General features: G+C 39.1%; 1 protein-coding gene across 50 annotated transcripts in view; it reads left to right on the top strand.

Moving 5' to 3' along the window:
- UIMC1 (ubiquitin interaction motif containing 1) overlaps positions 1–24,946 on the top strand; it is a 117,279-nt gene that overhangs the window by 56,168 nt on the left and 36,165 nt on the right. For 46 of the 50 annotated variants that reach the window (XR_012414408.1, XM_073994794.1, XM_065547089.1 and 43 more), the window contains 4 exons: positions 6,058–6,119; positions 8,498–8,574; positions 12,952–13,055; positions 20,716–20,869. Coding sequence is in view for 45 of the 50 variants with exons in the window: in XM_073994794.1 (XP_073850895.1) it covers positions 6,058–6,119; positions 8,498–8,574; positions 12,952–13,055; positions 20,716–20,869 (397 nt within the window). In the remaining 5 variants the exon portion in view is untranslated. Of the gene's footprint in view, positions 1–379; positions 435–1,819; positions 2,062–6,057; positions 6,120–8,497; positions 8,575–12,951; positions 13,056–20,715; positions 20,870–24,946 lie in introns of all 50 variants that reach the window. The other 4 variants (XR_012414415.1, XR_012414411.1, XR_012414412.1 and 1 more) reach the window with 4 other exon arrangements.

The raw sequence follows: 24,946 nt of genomic DNA, 5'->3' as shown, positions 1-24,946 counted from the left end.
TGTAGAGAAAGTAGTCCTTTGTGGTATGAAGTGTAAGGATAGTTTCCCAGTTATTTTTTCCCACTGCATAATGGTGTATATTTCTTATTTTGCTTGTAGTGGTTTTGAATAATTTATTGAAACCAATCTTCTTTTTGGTATGTTTAGTTTGCTTTTTCTGACGTAGCTTGATTATATTGTATATGAAAGCTTATCTCTTATTTTTCCCTTTGAATATTATAAAAGCAATAATATAAACTCTTTATATATAAATTGTAATTTTTTAGAGTATTCTGTTTTATGACTATACTGTTTTTTCTTGCTATTTCTGTTACCAGACTTTGACTTTTGGTTTTGTTTTATTATTGTGTTATTCTGTCTTTCTTGTGTTATGATAAAGGTTCAAGAAATGGTAACTTTGAGGAGCTTCATAGAATAGAGAACATGGATTTGGAGTTGAGTTCTGATTTTTGTGTTTAAGTAATTTGTGTGTTTTTGAGCAAGTCACTTAACCTGTTTGAATCCCACTTTTACATCTATAAAATGGGAATAACAATTCCTATCTTTCGACTGTTACTTTAATGATTGAAGTGAATTTGTGTAAAATGTCTACTACAATGCTTAGGAGTTTATAGGCACTGAACAACTGGTAATTCTCTCTAAGGGATCGAAGGTCATTCACTGGGGGATGCCTCTAGGAATCATTATTTCCTAGTAACCATCTTCATTCACATTCTGGAAAGATTGTTGTCTGGGAAGAGAAGGCATTTTTATTTTTTTAATTTTTTTTCCAAAGGTATATCAGCGAAGAAGCCATTTTTAAGAAATAGTTCTTTTAGTGACTGGCTTCTTTTCCAAAGGAAAGTTACATGATGCTTATGATAAATGTTCAGTTTGTTCTTTCCAATTCAGAGATGCTGTTTCTTAAAATAATACATTAACTCCAAAGAGTGACACTTAATAATTTATTATAATTCAAGTTGTTAGCTTGAAAGATCCCAGGGGCCAGAGCTCTAGATCATAGACTTGTGTCAAGTTCTGTGTTGTGTCAAGTTTGAAGGTAGTGCCTTTGCAGTAGCCTGGAAGTAGTCAAAATCTAGTGGATGGTCTTAATTAGATTGAAGTTCTTTGACTCTTAACTTCATGACCAGGCCACCAAGTACTACAGGTAGTATTATCAGTTGGTACTATTTGCTACAGTAAACTGAATTAAGCTAGCTTAATTAAAAAGAGGACTGGGCTAGGCATAATGGCTAATGCCTGTAATCCCAACACTTTGGGAAGCTGAGGCAGGAGAATTCATTTGAGTTTGGGAGTTTGAGACCAACCTAGGCAACATAGTGAGACCTCGTCTCTACTAAAATACATAAATTAAGGAAACGGGGTATCTCAGAAGTTTTGTTTTTTGTTTTTTTTTTTGAGATGGAGTCTCGCTCTGTCGCCCAGGCTGGAGTGCAGTGGTGCAGTCTTGGCTCACTGCAAACTTTGCCTCCCGGGTTCATGCCATTCTTCTGCCTCAGCCTCCCGAGTAGCTGGGACTACAAGTGCCTGCCACCACACCCGGCCAATTTTTTTGTATTTTTAGTAGAGACGGGGTTTCACCATGTTAGCCAGGATGATCTCGATCTCCTGACCTCGTGATCCGCCCACCTCGGCCTCCCAAAGTGCTGGGATTACAGGCGTGAGCCACTGCGTCTGGCCTCAGAAGTTTTAAAATAGAACTATAACCAGGCCCAAAGAAGGTACCCGGCATCTGTGAGTTTTCTATATCTCATGGTTATATTGTATCTGCTTCATTTTTCTCCCTGCAGACTTAGCATTCTTTGCTTTTGTTTTTCAGGTGCAGGTTGAAGACACTGATCTTATAGCTCTCAAAACTTATTACAGGTTACAGGAGACTTAATCTCTCCCAATTCCAATTTTAAATTTTCAGGAAAGGATTTATGGCCTATTTGGTATCAGTAGCCTAGTCAGCTGTGGCCTGAAGGAAGTTACTTGTCAAATTGGCTGTGAGCCCACTGCTAGTAGGATGGGAGGGGTGAGGGACAGTCCTCAGTGAAAGGAGACAAAGCAGACAACCTAGTAAGTGTATGGACATTAACTTTAATTTTAGAAATCACTTGGAGATGTTAAAAAATGCTGAAAAGTTTAAAGAGTATTACCTATTTTTTGTATGGTTCAGATCATATTATTTAACATTATGTAAACATTTTCTTATGTTAAATTATATATTTTACTTTTAATGGCTATATCATATTTCAGTTTATGAATTTACCATAATATTTTAAACATTTTTCTATTGCTGGATATTTCAGTTGTGATATCTTTCTACATGAAACTTTTCTTTATTCCTGATCAGTGTACTTAGGCATAAGAGCCAGAAAAATGATGGGTTAAAGAGTTACGAACATAAAGACTTGATATTTATTGCCAAATTGCTTGTCAGAAAGGCTATTAAAATTTGTATTCTCTCCATTTGGCAATGTATGAGAATATCTAGTTCACTGCAACCTTGCCAACAAGTAATTGTACCTTTAAAAAACAAACTTGCTAATTTTATAGGCAAATAATGAAAGTCTTATGATTGTAATTTTACCTCTCGATCTTTTGCTTTCAGGAAATGTGGGTAGAAAGAATTCATTTGTTAAACATTCTCTATTGAACACAGCTTTGCTGGAGCTGCCTGTATTTGAGACTTCTTGGTTGATAGAGATAGCAGGAGAGTCTCAAAAATAGGGACTCAGAGAAACATTCACTTTGAGGCACATGACTTAGTCTATATTAAGGTTTATAAAGCTTTAGAATCAAGATGATAACTGGTTTTTGACATCACTGAGACAAGATAAAGTTGCTAATGAAGGCCTATAGATCACCCTGAGAGCATTATGGCAAGGAGTTGGAAGGGGTAGTATGTTGATGTGATTACTACTTTGCAGAATCTGATTCTTAATTTTTCAGTCAGGATAGTGGAATTTTTTTAATCAGAAATGACCAGATTGTGTGGAGTTGTAAAAACTGACTTTGATTTGCCAAACTTCACGCTGATGTATGTATACAAAATGACAATTTATTAATTTATTATGGAATAGAGACATTTTCAGTGACCAGAATACTCAGATCTGTATCTACTGTCTTCTAGAATGACAGTATCTGGAGGGTTGAAATAATCAGAAAATGGAATTTTTAAGGGATGACTCAACTAGTCTGTGGAAAAACCTAATAAACTACCACTGTCACACAATAGAGGACATTTATGTGATGACCAGATGATGTCTCTATTCATTTTCACTTTTTTTTTTTTTTTTAAAAGATGGAGTTTCACTCTGTCACCCAGGCTGGAGTGCAGTGACATGATCTCGGCTCTCTGCAACCTCCACCTCCTGGGTTCAAGCGATTCCCTGCCTCAGCCTCCTGAGTAGCTGGGATCACAGGCATGCACCACCACGCCTGGCTATTTTTTGTATTTTTTGTAGAGACGGGGTTTCACCATGTTGACCAGTCTGGTCTTGAACTCCTGGCCTCTAGTCATCCGCCCACCTTGGCCTCCCAAAGTTCTCAGGTTACAGATGTGATCCACTCTGCCCAGCCCCAATTTCACTTTTAAGTATTAAAAATACCCTTTGATAATAATTCTTTGAATTTTTTTTTTTTTTAAAGATTCAATGCAAACCATCCCTTCCTTATTAACGTATTTCTTCAGGAAGAAGATGTCTTGATTAGGCCACAGATTCCTTGAATTTTTATTTCTGCCATGCTTTCCTGTTCACCTTGATTACATTTGGGTAGTCTAAATTTTATTTGCTTATTTTGCTATCCTATGTTCATATTCTGGAATAACCGCACTTTATGTTCATATTACTGCCATTGAGGTATAAATTTCTAAATTAAAATAATGTTTTGAAATGAAGACATTCTTGGGATTCTACATTGAAATGATTAGGAAGAGGATTATCTGATTAAGCAATATAATAGTAGTTTTGAGTGCATGGGTTTTAGAGTCAGGCAAGTCTCAGCTCTACGATTTTGACCAACTATATGATTTGGGGCAAATTGTTTAACTTCTCGAAGTTTCACTTATTTTTAAAATAATTTAATGGTTTTTGCTTCTTAAGTGGCTTGTGAAAATTAAAGGAGATAAGGAATGTAAAGTGATTAGCACAGGCCTGGCACTGAATAGAAGCACAATAATTTTGTTTGTTTGAGACAGAGTTTCGCTCGTCACCCAGGCTGGAGTGCAGTGGCGCGATCTCGGCTCACTGCAACCTCTACCTTCTGGGTTCAAGTGATTCTCCTGTCTCAGCCTCCCGAGTAGCTGGGATTAGAGGCGTGAGCCACCACGCCCGGCTAATTTTATATTTGTAGTAGAGACGGGCTTTCTCCATGTTGGTCAGGCTGGTCTTGAACTCCTGACCTCAGGTGATCCGCCTGCCTCGGCCTCCCAAATGCTGGGATTACAGGCGTGAGCCACTGCACCTGGCCAAAGCACAATAATTTTTTAAAACAATTACACTGAGAAGATCTGAGATATGCTTTAGCCTAAGGCAGAGATGGAGGTGCCTTATAACTAACTTACTGGTGTCTTGATTGCATCTAAAGACCAAGGCTAGTCATTATAAAATTTTATTAAATGGACACTAGGTGTCAGCATTTCCTTCCTTCCTTCCTTCCTTCCTTCCTTCCTTCCTTCCTTCCTTCCTTCCTCCCTTCCTCCCTTCCTCCCTTCCTCCCTTCCTCCCTTCCTCCCTTCCTCCCTTCCCTTCCCTTCCTTCCCTTCCTTTCCTTCCTTTCCTTTCCTTCTCTTCTTTCCTTTCTTTCTTTCTTTTCTTTCTTTTCTTTTCTTTTCTTTTCTTTCTTTCTTTCTTTCCTGTCTGTCTGTCTGTCTTCCTCTCTCTCTTCCTTCCTTCCTTCCTTCCTTCCTTCCTTCCTTCCTTCCTTCCTTCCTTCCTTCCTTCCTTCCTTCCTTCCTTCCTTCCTTCCTTTCTCTTTCTTTTCAATAAAAACCTTGTCACCCCTGAGTTTTTCAAAGGAAGAGACAGGTTAAGTATTTATTGCTGTTGTATTTTAGTCCTTTGGTAGTTGGGTTAAGTCTTATTTTTCATAATGACTATATTCCATATTGTACAACTTTCCTTTTGACTGAAAACTCATCTATTCCTGATTTTTAAGTGTATTTCATCATTTACCTGAATGGTAACGAGATTCATAGAGAGATAACCTAACTTGTTTAGGTTATTTATATCTTATTAGGAAACCTTGAAAACTTCAGCTGATAGCTTAATGTCTAGTGGAAGAAGCCTCACAGCCCAGGCACTTCCTCAGAAGTCTGCCTAAGGCAGCAGTAGCTGCTTTTTCGGTGATCTTCTGTGCATGTATGTTTAATGAGTTGGTATTTGCACCAACTCTACCATTAATCAATGAAAATAATTTTTGAATCAATGAGAATAATCTTTCCTTATGTAGTCCCTATTCATTACATTTCTGAAAAGATAATCCTGTAGCCAGATATAAAAACCATAGTGGCAGATTTGTAGCAAAAAGAATCTTTATAACCTTCCCTTTAGATGTCCTATGTTATGGCTTGGTTTTTCTCAAAGATCATGGATTGCAGTGTTTATCTCAACTCAGTATTTCCTTTGAAAATTGGACTTTTCTCTATATTTTTCTTTCCCCCTGCACAAAATTTTCGATTGTTTTTCTGAAATCATAATTCATTTGACTTACCAATTAATATTGATATAGGTCTTGCATTTTATGAAGTGCATTGCATGCATTATCTTGTTTAATTTTCACGACACTCTGTGAGACAATTGTTAATACCCATTTTAAGATGAGGAAAGAGATTCAGATGTCACTTACCCAATCACAAAGTTAGTAAGTGATTTAGTTCTGATTTAAATACCAGTCTTCTGACTTTATAGGATGTGCCTGTTTTACTGAAATTTACTGGCTTATGGAAAATATTTTCTTCTTATTGTTAATTGTTGAGAGAGAACGTTGAACAATTAATTTTTTTAAAAAAGGAAGAGAAGCCAGTTCACCTGCGCCTGTATATTTAAGATACTATGTATTTCTTTGCAGTCTTCCCAAGGGGTTGTTGAAGAAACTTCTGAAGAGGGAAACTCTGTACCTGCTTCGCAAAGGTGAGAGATTATATGTTGCTATGAATTCTCTCCTCTGATGGTTGCCAGCATAAGGGAGATGAACCACGTGAGTGAGACTGTACATGGACAGCTTGCCAGAGAACTTGTAGCACTTTTATAAATGAAGACTAGGAGAAATTTTATTAGTATCTCTAAGTTCTCAGATGTGCATTTCATAGAAGCCCAGAATATTAAGAGCTGGAAGAGATCCTAGAGGTTATCTTGTCCAGGCCAGCTATCTTGGCGTAAATCTTATTTACATTATTCCTGAAAAATGGTCACATCTTGCTATTCTTTTAACTAATTACACTAGTTTTTATGCTAATTTGAAGGCTCTAGACTGATTTCTTTATAGTCCTTCTATTCTTAGCCCCTTTCTCTCTTTTCCCCAACTCTGCTTATGCTTATTTTGTCTGTATATCTAAACCTTATATGTCTTTTAAATTTACTCTTGAGACTTATACATCCTCTTTGAAGTTTTCGTATTATTCAGGCCACACAGGACCTGCATCACTCTCACTGTCTGTTCTGTGCCACTTTTAATCTGTTTGTGCCTCCTATCTCCTGTAAAGGATTGTATTTGCATTACCTCCTCCGTTGTTCTTGCTGATTGATTGAGGGCTTACCTTCTAAGTCTTCTTACTTTAATAATAAATAGCAATTGATTAATTATAAACTGCACTGTTAACTGGATCATGCTTCCAGTTACTTTCTTTTTTTTTTTTTTTTTTTTTTTGAGACGGAGTCTTGCTCTGTCACCCAGGCTGGAGTGCAGTGGCCAGATCTCAGCTCACTGCAAGCTCCGCCTCCCGGGTTCACGCCATTCTCCTGCCTCAGCCTCCAGAGTAGCTGGGACTACAGGCGCCCGCCACCTCGCCCGGCTAGTTTTTTTGTATTTTTTAGTAGAGACGGGGTTTCACCGGGTTAGCCAGGATGGTCTCGATCTCCTGACCTCGTGATCCGCCCGTCTCGGCCTCCCAAAGTGCTGGGATTACAGGCTTGAGCCACCGCGCCCGGCACTTCCAGTTACTTTCTGCTTGCCCTTTTTATCTGGTAGTTGAGTTTGAAACTTTCTCAAGAGTTTAACTTTGAACTGCATGACTGTGTTCTCCCATATGAGAGTTGAAGCCCAATTGCCATTTGCTGTAGTCAAGGTGGCGGTCTTTCTTAGGCGTCTGGTTGATAGTACTTGGTATTCCTTCCTGGGCTAAAGAATATGGCTTTGGTTTGATTTTCCTGCTGTTAAGACAGTTTTGGAAGTGGTTTTAACAGAGTAGGCCTTCTACTCCCTGTAGGCCTCTCTGCTTTATTGTGGTGAGCCTTGTGCAGAGCAGATGTAGGTTTTAATAAATGATTATACACTTTGTCACCAGGAGAGAGTTGGAATCGCAGGCAATGTGGTTTGACTTCAAATTGATTAGCCCATTTTATAAATGTCAGAAAATTGTTTTGTGATGGACCCTTTGAATAGAGCACTAATGTTACATGCAGAGTAAACTGTGTCTGGCTTGGGTTTATAACAAATGCTATGAGATGTTTTATTTAGGGAGAAATCACTTGTGGTTTTTTATCAGGAGTTAGTTATTTATCATGAGTTCAGTTGTAGCTATTCTTTTTGTGGTTCTTGGTTGATGTGAGGATTTTTGTTTTTAAGCACTCTTGCATACTTGATCATACTAATGATAAAGCCCTGTGAAGCATGAGGGGGCTAGCTCAGATGCTCAGATCAGCCATGTGTTCCTATGTCAGGCAGCACTCCATGAGCAGTCAGGGAAAACCAGAAGGTTGGATGAAGGAAGCCATTTATAATTAAGTTGTTGTTAGAAAAGAGATTCAATTTCTGTGGGCAGATTTTTGCTGTAGGGCAGTTTGGAATTGTATTTTATTTTTGTTGCATGGAAAGCAACATCTTGAGATAAAGAGGAAATTTAACTGCAAAAGGAGGAGAAAGTTAGTGTGTTGTCAGAAGAATCTCTGTGTCTTCTCTTGTGAGTTCACAAATCTCTAGCCTTCAGAAGGCTGAGATGGAGTCTGTAAAACACCTTTGACATCCTTACGTTGGAGTGGAGTTTTTGTCTTCTGTGATATTCACAGACAGTTCTTACCCTTCGACCTTCCTTTGTGAAAAACTCCAAAAGGGAATTTGTTTTCATTCAGTGATTTCACTGGAACTGAAGTTTCAGTAAGCGTATTTATTTTCCATATTTCTGGCCTACAGTTTTCAGTACTGATTCCTTGCTTTCCTGTTGTGCTTTTGTGGCATTAGGCAGCAAGTATCTGTGATTACCTGTGGCTTTGTGAGTGACTCACCATTGCTTTTGGCTCTATGTTCTGATTTATTTTACTGGGAATTCATTTGGGATTTGGTTCTCTTTTAGTGTTGCTCCTTTGACCAGTAAGAGAAGCTTAGTCCTTGTGCCAGAGAGTTCTGCAGAAGAAATCACTGTTTGTCCTGGTAAGTACCCCACTGTGATTTTACTGAATTTCTGATACCTATCTACCTTCTCATGCCTATTAATTTTCCTCTGACTCTTCAAAACTCCTCTCTGGAGGTTTATATGTAATTGATACGTGTATGTACATATCTCCACACTCGTATACATATATACATATAGGTGTTTTTAATGGCCATTGGCTTTTATTCTCAATCTTTTCTCTCCTTAGGGGTAATTTAGTTTTGAAATTAACATGACTTTTTTGTCTCCTTGATTGTTGACAGGCCTCATCAGAGATGGCATCGAAGCATCAGGAATAGCACTTACTTAACTCTACATTCAGAGCCTTTTGTTACTTAATTTGTTTTAAATTATTTTAAATTAAATTGTTTTAAATTATTCTGTCACCCAGCTTGGAGTGCAGTGGTACAATCATAGTTCACTGCAGCCTTGAACTTCGGGGCTTAAGTAATTCTCCCTCCTTGGCCTCCCAAAGTGCTGGGATTACAGATGTGAGCCACTGTGCCTGGACTTCAGAGCTTTTTAGTAGTTAGTTTTTGTATTGCCATTTGTTGGGGTCTTACTGCACAGGAGGTCCAGAAATTGAGTTTTGTGTATGTTCTGTCATTATTTTTAATCTTAGACCTAAGATGCTTAACCTTGTTAAGTGCTTTAGTTTGCTTTTTGTTAATTGTAAAAATTAAAAGATATGTACGTTGTTTTAGGCAGAAGAGATGCTTATTCAAAGTTGTACATGGATAGATTTAGATATACAAAATAATGTAAAATGAACTAAGATACTTACCATCTAAGGGAATTCCTGAATCATTGTATAGTATGAAGCATTATTTTGTGATATGAACTACTACTTTGTAAGGAATTTGTTTTAGACTATATTTTCCGTTCTGGCTTTTCTGAAAAGATCATTAGCCTCATTCCTGTGAGATTGAGGGGCTTCCTACTGGTGTTTAACTTTGAACAGCAAGTATACAGATGTTGCGATAAGTCACGTCTGGTTTTCCTCAGGTCTCATGTAGCCTATAAGGATTGGAGATAATCATAGTTTTCTTATTTTGGTTTTCTTCAATGTTTATCCACACAGACTCAAACTTAGTTTGTATGTAATCTAGGAAAGACCCATAAATATTTTTAAACATCTGGCAGTCTATCATAAAGGTCTTTATTTATTTTAAGATTGAACTGTGTTGGCTTTTTTTTTTCGAGACAGAGTCTTGCCCAGGCTGGAGTGCAGTGGCGCAATCATGACTCACTGACTGTAACCTTGAACTCCTTGGCTCAAATGATCCTCCCTCCTCAGCCTCCTGAGTAGCTAGGACTACAGGCATGTGCCGCCACACCTAACTATTTTTTAAAATTATTATTATTATTATTTTTTAGTAGAGACGAGGTCTTGCTGTGTTTCTCAGGCTGGCCTTAAACTCCCGAGCTCAAGCAATCCTCCCGCTTTGGCTTTCTAAAGTGCTGGGGATTATAGGCATGAACCATTGTGCTTAACCTATGTTGGTTTTTATTGAAAGTGACTCCTTAATTCATTTGAAATGTATTTGGATTACTGCCTAACAATACCCACTAAGAGACTACACTACCAAGTGCTCAGATTTTGGCAGGAGCACTCAAGAATGCTGTGCCACCTTTGTGAAAAGAAAGCTTTCCCCCCTCTCTGGGACTACTGACTTCCTAGAAGGAAATCACTCAGTCTGTTTAGGATGATGGTGTGTGACATCACCATGGGATCTTGTAGGAGGAACCTGCAAATGTATTGATCTTGAAAGGCCTAGTTAATGAGAGGGAAAGCAGGTCCTTCATACTGAGGTTAGATAGCTTTTATGATCATGACTTGCTGTCATTAGCCTGCTAATTAAGTCCAACTGTTTGCTGACATAAACCACGTCTAAATGAGATTGCAAAAGGTATTCATTACATTAATGTTCTTTTGCTGAGAAAGTATAACTACTTCACCATGAAGCAAAACTCTTGGGTTTCTTTTTAAATATATAATTTAGAAGTTATATATATAAATTGTCTGAAAAAATTTGTTCCAAATGTGTGAAACACATATTTAGTGTAGTAGTCTGTTACCTGTTCCTATTTACTTTTGTTTCGTATTTCTGACAGTTCAGGAGTCTAATATTTAAGATTACAGTATTTTTTTAGTGTTACTTAGTTGAAGAAGCAAGATTATAGCCTTATGCCCACATTTTGCATACTTTTAGCATTGCTTATTTCTGAGAAGCTAATGCCCTCTTAGTTGGACATTTCAGCCATTCACAGAAAGTATAATTGAAGACTTTTTATTGTTGCAGTAATCTAAGCAGTGAATGGTTCTTATTTTTAAATATACTGAATGTCTTTTTGAAAATACCTTTAGGGAAAGTTGACAGAGAGGATTTTGAAGTTTATGTGCTGTAAGCCTTTTTCCAATAAGGTGGGGTGTGTGTGTGTGTCCAGTTTTCAAAAAAATTGGTGATGTATTAAAATATAGTTAATTCTGGAAATGTATTTAATCCTTTCTTAAAGATTCAGAAGATACATTAGAAGCTTGCAGATGCTCTATTTGCCTAACACTGGCCATTTACTGTATTTGTGAGGCACAAAAGTGCCAGTTAGAGGTACATCAGGTATAGTGTCAGATAACAGAGAACTTACTGGATTTGCATTCTGAGATAAATTTCTGGTTTTAGTTTGGGTTCCTGTAACAAAATATTCTAGACTGAGTGGGTTATAAGCAACATAAATTTATTTCTCACAGTTCTGGGGGCTGGAGAGTCCAAGATCAAGGAGTTGGCAGATTCAGTGTCTGGTGAGAGCCATAGATAGCAGCTTCCTGCTGTGTCCTCACATGGTGGAAAGAGGGTGAGAGCTCTCTGGAGTCCCTTATAAAAGGGCATTAATCCCATTCTTTTGAGGGAAGGCCCTATGCTCATGACCTGATTACCTTCCAGAGGTCCCATTTCCTAATATTATCTATCACATTAGGGGTTGGGATTTCAACATAGGAAGTTGGGGAGGTACACAAACACTCAGTCTGTAACTGTCTTTTCCAGATACATTGGTGGTTTTGAAAGATAATTACAATTTTTTTTTTGTTGTTATATTAAGTGATATGTGTCTATAGCAGAAGTTGGCAAACTTTTTTTTTTTTTTAAGACAGGGTCTCAGTCTGTAACTCAGGCTAGAGTGCAGTGGTGTGATCATAGCTCATTACAACCTTGAACTCCTGGCCTCAAGTGATCGTCCCACTTCATCTTCCCAAAGCATTGGGATTGCAGGCATGAATGACTATGTTCAGCCAAACTTTTTAAAAATAAAAGACTAGATAGGAAATATTTTAGGCCCTATGGGCCATAGAGTCTGTTGAGACTATTTGGTTCTGGCATTTTAGTGCAAAAACAGCCATAGACAGTATATAGATGAATGAGCATGGCTGTGTTCTAATAAAACCTTACTTACAAAAAGAGGCAGCTGACAGGATTTGGCCCAAGAGCTGTATCTAGTTTTCTGGCCCCTGAACTAGACTACAAGGGACCCCATCTTACATTTTCATATTACTGGTGGCTAGTATAAAGCCTGGGACTTGATGTTCAATTAATATTTGTTGAATTAATAGATGCTGCTTAAAGAATATATTAAAGAAAGGCTCATCTTTGTCTGGAATGTATATTCTATTTCTGGTCTCAATTTCTGTTTTTGCTTATCATCTCTTTAACCTCAGCACTAACATTGGCAGGTTCTTGTTTTCTGTCAAATCAATATACTTTAAAACTAGAATTACAGTGGAAATAAGCCAATCGATCAATTGATCAATGAATAAACAAATTGTGATATATCTATACAATGGAATGCTACTCAGCAGTAAAAAGTATGAACTATCGATATTATGTGACAACATGGGTCCATCTCAGACACATTATACTAAGTGAAAGAAGCTGGATGCAAAAGACCTGTGATTCTATTTATATGACATTCTAGAAAAGACAAAATTATAGGAACATAAAGTCAGCTGGTCATTGTAAAGAGTTCATTGCAGTGACTGGAGTGGTAGGAGATTGACTGCAGAGGGGTACAGAGAACTTTTTGGGGTGTTGGAAATGTTTTATATCTTGATTATGGTAGAGGTTACATGGTATAAATGGTAGTATATAAAGGGTATACATTTGTCAAAACACATTAAACTGTATACTGAAAATTTATGAATTCTGTTATTTGTAAATTATGCCTCAGTAAAGCTTTAAGAAGAAACAAACTAGATCTATTAATATATTGCCACCACAGTATTATCATATCCTAAACTTTAGGGGAAAATAGGCACGTTTGTTTTTTTAACTACGAAAACGCAAAATGAAAATTAATGGGATTTTAACTTTTTTAAATTACAGAGACACAACTAAGTTCCTCTGAAACTTTTGACCTTGAAAGAGAAGTCTCTCCAGGTAGCAGAGAGATCTTGGATGGAGTCAGAATAATAATGACAGATAAGGAGGTGAATATTTTCCTCTCTATTTTTTCTCAGTGGTTTCTTTCTGTTGGCAGTCCTCTCTCTGATGCAATGTTGACATTGGCTGAAAAGATTTAGATGGCAGGGGTTTTAGTTTTGGGGGCGCTTATGTCAGGGAGATTTTTTTTTTTTTTAGACGGAGTCTCGCTCTGTTGCCCAGGCTGGAGTGAGTGAAGTGGCACAATCTCCGCTCACTGCAAGCTCTGCCTCCCAGGTTCATGCCATTCTCCTGCCTCAGCCTCCCGAGTAGCTGGGACTACAGGCGCCCGCCAGTACGCCCGGCTAATTTTTTTGTATTTATAGTAGAGACGGGGTTTCACAGTGTTCGCCAGGATGGTCTCGATCTCCTGACCTCGTGATCTGCCTGCCTCAGCCTTCCAAAGTGCTGGGATTACAGGCGTGAGCCACCGGGCCCGGCCTGGGAGAGATTTTTATAGTTAAGATTAGTTCAGCATTGTTTCTAAAAATAACAGTAGTTACCATTTCTTGAGTACTTTTGTATGCATTATTATTTCTATTAGAGATGGGGAAACAGAGGCTTAGGATGTTTAATTTACTCTAAATCATGCTACTAATAATGATAGAATTTGAACATGGGTTGGAGTCCAAAGTTCTAGGGCATTTTTTATTATGTACCAATAAGTAACAGAGACAAACAGTCTTGGAAAAAATTACTGTGTTTATATTATGATGTATACATAACTTTCAGCCCTAATTTGATCAGAAATGCAAAGTCAAGATAGCTGTCTGATCTATTTGCGTCATTATCTTTCCTCACTTTACATATCTGGCAGTAACCATAAAACTGATTGATACAAAAGTTCATACTTCTGATTGAGATTCTCGGTGTGTATATTTTTCTTTTTCTTTTCTTTTTATTTTTTCTCTTTTTTGGGATGGAGTTTCGCTCTGTCGCCCAGGCTAGAGAGCAGTGGCACAATCTCGGCTCACTGCAACCTCTGCCTCCCTGGTTCAAGTGGTTCTCATGCCTGAGCCTCCCGAGTAGCTAGTATTATAGGTGCACGATGCCATGCTCAGCTAATTTTTGTATATTTAGTAGAGAGGGTTTTGCCACGTTGGCCAGGCTGGTATTGAACTCCTGACCTCAAGTGGTCTGCCCACCTCAGCCTCCCAAAGTGCTGGGATTACAGGCATGAGCCACCGTGCTTGGTCCTTGGTGTGTATTTTTAATGTTGAGTCTAACAAAACAGTTTAACTACCTGGAATTCCTTTAAAAATTTTAAAATCTTAAAAATCTGTTGCTGTCATGAGCCGCCTGAGAGCCAAATTCCTCAGTAGAAATAAAGATTTTGGTTACATTGGTGTATACTTTCTTATCCGGTGCACCTTAAGAAAGGTTCCTTTTTGGCTGGGCGCAGTGGCTTGTGCCTGTAATCCCAGCACTTTGGGAGGCTGAGGCAGGTGGATCACAACGTCAAGAGATTGAAACCATCCTGGCCAACATGGTGAAACCCTGTCTCTACTGAAAATACAAAAATTAGCTGGGCGTGGTGGTACGCACCTGTAGTCTCAGCTACTCTGGAGGCTGAGGCAGGAGAATGGTTTGAACCCGGGAGTTGGAGGTTGCAGTGAGCCGAGATCGTGCCACTGCACTCCAGCCTGGCGACAGAGCAAGACTCCATCTCAAAAAAAAAAAAAAAAAAAAAAGAAAGAAAGGTTCCTTTTTATACTTTGGGATTTTTGTTTGTTTGTTTGTTTTTTTCCTCCTTGAGACAAAGTCTTGCTCTTGTCTCCCAGGCTGGAGTACAGTGGTACGATCTCGGCTCACCGCAATCTCTGCCTCGTGGGTTTAAGTGATTCTCATGCCTCAGCCTCCCGAGTAGCTGGGAGGCTGGCCCACCAGCCTGGCCCACCACCATGCCCAGCTAATTTTTGTATTTTAGTAGAGATGGGGTTTTACCATGTTGGCCAGGCTGGTCTCAAACTCCTGACCTCAGGTGATCCACCTGCCTAGGCCTCCCAAAGTGCTGGGATTACAGGCATGAGCCACCGTGTCCAGCCTGGAATTTTTAAAAAATAATTTTTACAGTAGAAGTTAGATCCTTTCCCTGGTCTCTGCACTGCAGGCAACTGGGTAAAAATTCTGCCTTCATGAATCATGCACACTGCCTGGTTCTCTGGAACCTGATCTGTCACAATTGACAGACCAAGATTCCCTGATGCCAGTGGTGGTAGGAAAGACGATGACACTCCCTGCTGCAGAATGACTGAGGACAGATCCTGCTCCATAATGTCAAAATGGCCTCTGGATGGTTTTCTCAGGAAGAAACAGAATCTTCTAAATGGGAATGAGGGAACAGAGTATTATTACCATAGTCATCCTAACATACAGAAGAAGCCCTTAGTTAAGGCCAATTTCATACCCGTCCATGACTGCAAACCAGACTATTCTTTGTTTGGGTCAAAGAGCATGAACCCTGTTTAGAATTTGTGGTGAACATGTCTGTGCTACTACACATCAAATAGATGGAATCATGTAGCCTTTCTCCCATTGAATGTCCTCTTTTTGGTATTGCTGTTTGCTGAAGTCTGTGGATGTCCCTAAATAGTCTTAGAAGTTTTCATTAAAATAAGTTAGAGATACTGCAGATTTTAAATCATGTACTAGTTACAAGTCACTTATTAGACAGAATGTAACACTTTATGTGCACAAAGATAGTATAGTATAAAGGGTGTGGACTCTTGCCATTGGGATCTATGTAGGTCATTTGTCCTAAAATTTCTTGTTTACTGGAAGGTAGTATGGTGTAGTACAAGTAGCTTGAGCATTGCAATTAGAAGACATGGCTTTAAATCCCAACTTCACCATGTTTTGAATGTTGTGCAAATTAATCGTTTTATTCATTCACTAGGCAGCTATTTATAGTTTGTATACTTTGTGCCAGTCATTGTTTTAGACTCTTGGGATACAAAGATAAATAAGAAAAACAGTCCCTGCACTGAGGGTTCTGGTAAGAGAGGAGACAGACATATACACAGATAATTATAATGTGGTCTGACAAAGGTAATGATAGATTCCTAGGGCATTAGGGAAGCACAGAAGAGAAATGCCTTCCTGAATTTCAGTTCTTCATATGTAAAATGGAGGCAGAATACCTATTTTATTAGGTTGCTTTGCAGGTGAAATTAGATAAAGAATGTAAAACATGTAGCAGAGATTTGTCACAAGTAGAAGTATCATGTGGAAAGTCATATTATTTTACTGCTTTGTAATATATTACTGTTTATATTAGTTTACTAATGACAGAGAATTGCTCAATAGTATTTGAGGTATTTGGAAATACCCATGGCACAACTGTATGTAGTCCCTCTTGATTTCTGACAATAGTCAGCTTTCTTTGGAAATAGTGTTTTCTGAGTATCTTGCCTGAGAGTTTCCCTTTGTTGGAGTCTTAAATAGTCTCTTCTCAGAAGAGCTAACAGAAGTTATTCAGAGTCCTCCAGAGCTAGTTTAGTCAGTAAATTTTTTTTTTTTTTTTTTGAGGCGGAGTCTTCACTCTGTCGCCCAGGCTGGAGTGCAGTGGCACCATCTCGGCTAACTGCAAGCTCCGCCTCCCGGGTTCGCGCCATTCTCCTGCCTCAGCCTCCGGAGTAGCTGGGACTACAGGCGCCCGCCACCGCGCCCGGCTAATTTTTTGTATTTTAGTGGAGACGGGGTTTCACCGTGTTAGCCAGGATGGTCTCGATCTACTGACCTCGTGATCCGCCCGCCTCGGCCTCCCAAAGTGCAGGGATTACAGGCGTGAGCCACCGCGCCCGGCCTAGTCAGTAAATTTTTAAGTAAACTATGTTAAGAGTTGTGTGGTAGGAAGGGGAAGATCCAGAACAAGGAGGTTTCTAAGCTACACATAATTGGGTAGGGGAGGGATGGAGAGTTTGGTGATTTGCAGGACATGCTTTTGTTTTCACTGGGTTCATTTCTTAGAGTGAGGTGTGTTTTTTTTTTTTTTTTTTTTTTTGAAGTCTGAAGTTAAGGACCAACAACCTTTAAGATGTCAGTATTCAGTATCTAAGTACCTCTTTTAAAAAATAGTTGTATAATTTTTTTTTTTTTTTTTTTTGAGATGGAGCCTTGCTCTGTCGCCCAGGCTGGAGTGCAGTGGCCTGGTCTTGGCTCAGTGCAAGCTCCGCCTCCTGGGTTCACGCCGTTCTCCTGCCTCAGCCTCCAGAGTAGCTGGGACTACAGGCGCCCACCACCACACCCGGCTAATTTTTTGTATTTTTAGTAGAGACAGGGTTTCACCGTGTTAGCCAGGATGGTCTCCATCTCCTGACTTTGAGATCCACCTGTCTTGACCTCCCAAAGTGCTGGGATTACAGGTGCGAGCCACCGCGCCCGGCCGAAAAATAGTTCTATAATATTTTAAAAGAAGTAAAAGCAACTCTGCAAAGAAATCCCTGACTGCATGGTCCTAATAAAAGCTACTTTGCTTGCCTTTTTCCCCCTTGAGGTTCTTCCATAGTAGTTAATACTTAAATAGACTTTTTAAATGATGCTGGGAAATATACCTTATTTTAACATTAAAAAAAAAAAAAACACCCTGCAGGTTAGGAAACCTTCAGGGTTGCCTAAGAACAGTGGTTGGAAGTGGTCTCATATTCGTAATAAGACAATAGACTACTCCCTCTTGAATACATTAATAGTTAAAGGTACATTCTCTGCATTGTATAGAGCTGTGATGAATACAATGGAGTATAGTGCTCAATGTGAGCACCAGTGACACATTTGTGTCACATAACATTTCTGTGCTTAGTGAGCTTTAGAATGCCAAGTAACTGCTCATTCGCCACTGACTTTAAGTAATTCAAGACTACTTGCAAATTTTAGGGTATATTGATCCCCTCTTACCCTCCTGCCATCCTTCTGCTCAAATAGCTTTGCTATTTTTCTTTTCTTTTCTTTTTTTTTTTTTTTTTGAGACTGGGTCTTCTTTGTTGCCCAGGATGGAGTGCAGTGGTAGGATCTCAACTCACTGCAATCTCCACCTCCTGGGTTCAAACGATTCTCCTGCCTCAGCCACCTGAATAGCTGGGACTACAGACATGCACCACCACCCCTGGCTAATTTTTGTATTTTCAGTAGAGATGGGATTTTGCCATGTTAGCCAGGCTGGTCTCGAACTCTTGACCTCAAGTGATCCGTTTGGCTTGGCCTCCCAAGGTGCTGGGATTACAAGCGTGAGCCACTGTGCTTATTTTTTCTTTCTTTTTTTCTTTTCTTTCTTTTTTTTTTTTGGAGACAGAGTTTTGCTCTGTCACCCAAGCTGCAGTGCAGTGGTGCGATCTCGGCTCACCACAGCCTCTGCATCCCGGGTTTAAGCGATTCTCCTGCCTTAGCCTCCTGAATAGCTAGGATTACAGGTATGCACCACCACACCCAGCTAATTTTTGTATTTTCAGTAGAGATGGGGTTTCGCTGTGTTGGCCAGGGTGGTCTTGAACTCCTGGCCTCATGTGATCTGCCCACCTTGGCCTCCAAAGTGCTGGGATTACAGGTGTGAGCCACCGTGCCTGGCCAGCTTTGCAGTTTTTCAAGCTTTACAACTTTTCTTTTTAAGATTTATGAACAGAGGAACCTGGATTTGTGAGAAGCTTAGTGATTAAATCTGAAAAACATAGCACCTAGAACTTCCAGACCCACTTGACTTTCCCCACTTTCTAGAGAAGAAGAATAAATAGATCCTTGCAGAATCTGCTTCCAGAAACAAGGTGGAATGGAAGGGAGGTTTTTTGTTTCTGCCACAACATGATAGAATGGAATTACTGAAGGTTTTGATGCCCAGTGGGTCTAGGTTTGAGCCTGGATAATTCACTTACTAACTTGGTGACCAGCAGGTTACTTTGCTTTCCCAAGCCTCAGTTTCCCCTTCTGTAACAGCAGAGTTAGTGATACTTCTGTCCAGTGGCTTGTTGGGAGGGATGGATATGAAAAATGACTGGTGGAGCCTGCATAGTATAAGAACTCAACCACTGTTAGTTCCTTTCTCATCTTAGGTTTAACAAAAGGCAGGTGGTGTTGAAAACAGGAGATTTTCTGGCAGTTTGACTTGGTATTTAGATGGCCTGTTTTCCTCTCTGCTGGTTCACACTTGTAAGCATTAGGTTTTAGAGATAGCCCCAACTCCTGACCCCAAAAGACCCAATTGACTCTAGTCCAGTTTTCTATGCATTGAAGTTTTGGTCGTGTTTTGTTCTTGTATCAGAAGATATTTTATTTGTTTTCCCCAGGTGTAATGACAGCCCGGGTGTCCCTTGCTTTAAATGTAAGCAGTAGCTATGCAGGACATTTTCACATTGATTGGATAGGACATGCTGTCCTTTGAAGCAAGTGTTAGGCAGTAGTGCTGCAGTGCTCACGCACACTGTTGAATTAATCACTGCAGAGTTCTTGGCTCTGATCAACCTGTGCAGGTAAAATAAAACTGCCTTTAAGAGACACCAGCAACTGTAAGAGAAATGATGACTACAAAACAGAGAGGAATAAGAGAGAGAGGTTTAAGAGTGGCTTTGGCAGAATTGATTGTTTTAACTAATGACTTCTTTGGTGCTTCTTAAGTATATAGATCTTAGTTTCCTCTTTCTTTTTTTTTTTGAGACGGAGTCTTGCGCTGTCGCCCAGGCTGGATGCAGTGGTGCAATCTCTGCTTACTGCAAGCTCCGCCTCCAGGTTCACACCATTTTCCTGCCTCAGCCTCCCGAGTAGCTGGGACTACAGGCGCCCGCCACCACGCCTGGCTAATTTTTTGTATTTTTAGTAGAGTTGGGGTTTCATCGCTTTAGCCAGGATGGTCTTGATCTTCTGACCTCATGATCCACCCGCCTCTGCCTCCCAAAGTGCTGGGATTACAGGCGTGAGCCAGTGCGCCAGCCTTAGTTTCCTCTTTCAATCCAGAAAGTCACAAATAAAACACAGGTCTTAGGTCTTAGGGGTCTAAGTACATACTTACGTTCTTAACTTAAATCCTAGTTATGCTGTTTTTGGCTTAGAGCTCTTTTGTTTGGTAACTCCTTATGTCTTAAAGTCACAGTAATAACGGTCCTTTTGTGAAATTGAAAATGTGTCCTTAAGGTGCTGTTGATATGCAGAATGTGAAACCCAGCAGGCACAGCACACTGATGCAGTGAGGATTGTGCCTTACAATGTGGTAGAGATCAGTGCCCTCAAGTTTTTGAGCCAGATACTAGTCCTTCATTTGAATCTCAACTCTCCCGCTTACTTGTTCTGTGACTTTGCAAATTGCTTTACTGTTTTACACAAGTACTTTTCTCATGTGTAAAAAAAGAGTGTGCTAATAACTTTGTAAGATTAAATGAGTAATACATATAGTGTTTAATACATAGTTGACAGTATAAGTATACTTATATATATATAAACAATATATAAACTTACATATAAAAGAGTAATATGTATAGAGTGTTTAATACATAGTTGGCAGTATAAGGAACTGAATAAGTATTAACTCTATCAGTAGTATCTCTCAGTCTTTACTCTTTGATAAGTAAAATTTGATAAGCTGTTGTCTCTTTGAAAGTAAGTGAAATATGGGGTGGAGTCTCTTGCACTTCTTTGGGGGGAAAGATATGAACTAAAGCTGTTATAATTGCTGTTTGTCATGTTCTTCAGGTTGGTAACAAGGAAGATGCTAAGAAGGAAGTACCTATTTCTATCTTCTCATCCAGTAACCAGGTATCCTGCCCGCTATGTAACCAAAGCTTTCCACCCACAAAGATTGAACGACATGCCATGTACTGCAATGGTCTGATGGGAGAAGATACAGGTAAAGACCCACTGGGACAGCCAAACTCTTACTTTTTTGTGTAGTGGTTTTATAATCCTATACAGTACAATGCAGGGAAAAAACAGATAGCTCTTCTTCAAAGTTAGAGTTGTTATGGTTTTGGGTTTTTTCTATCTAGTTATTTTTCTAGTACTTTTATGTTCATCATTACTTTTAGCAGGTATTTTGTCTTGTTACACATACCTCAGGAGAAGGGGAAGGGAAAAGTTTTTCATTTTTTAAGTTTTTGTTTGTTTGTTTGTTTTGTTTGTTTTTTTGAGACAGAGTCTCTCTCTCTGTCACCCACGCTGGATTGCAGTGGCACAATCTTGGCTTTCTGCAACCTCCACCTCCCAGGTAAATGATTCTCTTGCCTTAGCCTCCCAAGTAGCTGGGACTACAGGCTTGCGCCACCATGCCTGGCTAATTTTTTTTGTACTTTTTTTTTCCCATAGAGGCAGGATTTCACCATGTTGGCCAGGCTGCTGTTGAACTTGTGACCTCAAGTGATCCTCTTGCTTTGGCCTCCCAAAGTGCTGGGATTAGAGGTGTGAGCCACTGCACCTGGCCCATCTTTTAACATATTAACTTACATAGATAGGCTAAAAATCAGTGCATTGCAATGGACCTTGCATTTCAACTTATGTGTTCAAATATTGAGATTTCTGTGGAACTTGAGGAACTAAGTTCTAGAGTTGCCCATTTTTCATTCAAAATAAATCCCTTGTAGGTTTTTTTCCTCTTTTTGTAGTGTGTTTTAATAGAAATTCTACCTAAAGACAGCAGCTGAAAAATACCGCTAATTTACATTCATGTCCTACATATCTCTGCTGAGTTATCCAGGAGCTGTTGGTTTAATCTCGGTTTAATCTCTTTAAGAGTATACCAAAGGCCGGGTGCGGTGGTTCATGCCTGTAATCCCCAACACTTTGGGAGACTGAGGCGGGTAGGTCACCTGAGGCCAGAAGTTCAAGACCAGCCTGGCCAAAATGGTGAAACCCTGTCTCTACTAAAAATACAAAAAATTAGCCAAGCGTGGTGGCGGGCTCCTGTGATCCCAGCTACTCAGAAGGCTGAGGCAGGAGAATCATTTGAACCCCGGAGGCAGAGGTTGCAATGAGCCGAGATTGCGCCATTGCACTCCAGCCTGGGCAACAAGAGTGATACTTTGTCTCAAAAAAAAAAGAAAAAAAAGGTCTGTACCAAAATCCCTAGTTTTCAGACAGCATTAAGACATTGATCAAGAAAATCTTGTTAATCATAGCCCTTGAAATACCACCTCTGATTTGGCCTTTCTGTTTATGATTTTAAACTCTAAATATAGTCACGTCAGCACAGCTCTCTGTGGTCTAACATGCTGAATGTAAACCTAGGTAACTGGAAGTGTTGTAGTGTTCTTCTCAATGCTACTTGATTCCTGTAACTTAGATATATTTAAATGTGACATTGTATAATTGTGAAGTGTTTTTTAAATTAAGATTGCCAGAGAGGCAAGGCACATGTTATTTACTTTTCTTGAAATAATATACTTTGTAGTTATTAAATAAGGAAGTACATAAACACTTAATTTGTTGATTTTTCTGATTATAAAGTAGTACATGTTCATTGTAATAATAATGGCTTACATTTATTGAATACTTAAAATTAGGCACTATTTACGTAAATGGGACCATGCTATATATAGCTGTCTCTATATATTATTCTGCAACTTATCATTTTTATTTAGCAGTAAATTTAGCTCTTTCCATGTGCAGATAAATTTTTGACATAGTTGAGGTTTGACTATATATAAAATTTTATATTCTGCTTTTTCTATTTATAGCATAAATATTTCATCATGTCACAAAATTATTTATAAAAATATTTTTAATGCCTACATAATATTTGGTAACTGGGATTGCTTTCATTTACTTAATTATACATATTTGAAATGCTTCAAGTTACTGTGTTATAATCACACTGTACTGAGCCTCTTAGTCTAAAGTTGTCACTGTATTTTGGGATTATTTCCCAAGGATATGTTCCCATATAGGGTGGTAGTAAGAAAAGATAGGCCCTGGAAGGCCAGTCAATTTGAGCTTGAGTCCCACCTCTGTTACTGACTTACTAATGTGTGACCCTGTGCTAATTTCCAAGCTTCCATTTATGCATCTGTGAAATAATAATAATTACCTTGTTCAGATTTTGTGAGGTTAAATGAGATACTTTAAGGAAAGTACTTAACACAGTACCTAGCGCATAGTAAGTACATAAGAACTATTAGCTGTTGTTACTATTCCCAGTAGTGAAATTACTGTGTCAGAGATTTTTTTTAAGGGTCTCTATGCATAGCATTGTAGTCCCTAAAAACAGTGAAAGTTGAGGACCTGAATCTGGCCATCAACCACTTTTAGTGGGACAGCACTGAAGGATTGGAATCTAGATGCAGTTTTAATTTGAAAAAGCTCTTTAGTCTGAATTTTTTTTTTTTTTTTGCTGAGTATTCCAGTGACTAAAAGAATTCTGGGATTGAGCATTTCAAAGGAAAGAGACTATCTTGTCTGTCTTACTAAGCACTTACACAGCTGGTATTGGGTATCTGAGTCAATGACTTATTCAGCACAACATCAGGGTCCAGAAATAAATGAGTTTGAGAAACTGAATGCCCTGTTGAGCTCTAGGAATAGATGATCTCCTTCAGGTCAGAATGATCTGGTAAGGAGTAGTATAGGATAGCTTCTACTGACATCTGCCATACTGAATTCCACTAGTTGGTGCTAAAATAGGAAGCTTTGGCATTCATAACTGTCAGATATCTTTTAATTACAAGATAATTGCTGTTAAGCCTGTTCTTCCTTACTGGAGTGTGGTGAGAGAACTCAAACTCACATCCCCAAATCCTTGTGGTTGAAATTGATTCAGGCTTGTTCCTGAATTTTCTCAAACCAATTTTCAGACTTATGCTACTAGAACCAGGCCATTTAGGTGGGCAAAGTAGACTGAGTCTTATCATCATCATGATCCATTCAGGGAGGACATTTCAGGTTCTCCTTGTTCTGTTGGGTCCAGGATCAGTGACCCTGTCTAATGCTGTTCAATTGGATTTACACTCTGGGTATTGCAGACTTTCAGACATGATAGATGTAAATGTGATTTTTGATACAATAAAAAGTCCCTATATTCTTGGCATCATATGTCTTTATAGCTTTGATGCAAATACCCCAGACCTCCATGTAAAGATGTCTGCTATATCCTGAATGACAGGCACACTTTCTTTTTCATAGGGAAATTTGTTATAAAACTAGTTTAGAAAACAAATCTAGAATATAGTCATGTGTTGCTCAGTGATAGGGATGTGTTCTGAGAAACGTGTCATTAAGTGATTTTGTTGTGCAAATATCGTAGAGTGAGTGTACTTACACAAACCTTGATGGTGTAGTCTACTACACACCTACGCTATAAGGTATAGCCTGTTATCTTGGGCTACAAACCTGTACAGTGTGTTACTGTACTGAACACTGGTCACTTGTAACACAATGGTATTTGTGTATCTAAACACATCTAAACACAGAAAAGGTATAGTAAAAATATGGTATTATAATTTTATGGCACCACCATCATATAGATGGTCCGCATTGTTAGCTGAAATGTCTTTTTGTGGCGCATGACTGTACTACATCCTTCTTTTCAATGCTGACGTGTCTACATAGAGCCAGAAGTTTGATTCTTTTTTATCACCTATTCATATTTACCTTTAATTCATCCAGATATTTGGAACTTTTTTTTTTGGAGACAGGGTCTCACTCTGTCACCCAGGCTGGATTACAGTGGTGAGATTATAGCTCACTGCAACCTCTGCCTTCTGGGCTCCAGCAATTCTCCAACCTCAGCCTCATGAGTAGCTGCGACTCTGGGCACACACCATCCCACCTGGCTAGATTTTTTATATCTTCTTTTGTAGAGACGAAGTCTCACCATGTTGCCCAGGCTGGTCTTGAACTCCTGGGCTCAAACAGGCATCCCACCTTGGCCTCCTAAAGTGCTGGGATTACAGACGTGAGCCATCCTTGCCTGGCGTGACTTTTTTTTTTTAAGTGG

Source organism: Macaca fascicularis, chromosome 6 (genome assembly GCF_037993035.2).
Source record: "Macaca fascicularis isolate 582-1 chromosome 6, T2T-MFA8v1.1".
Lineage (NCBI taxonomy): Eukaryota > Metazoa > Chordata > Mammalia > Primates > Cercopithecidae > Macaca > Macaca fascicularis.
This window is presented reverse-complemented; position numbering and strand designations above follow the sequence as displayed.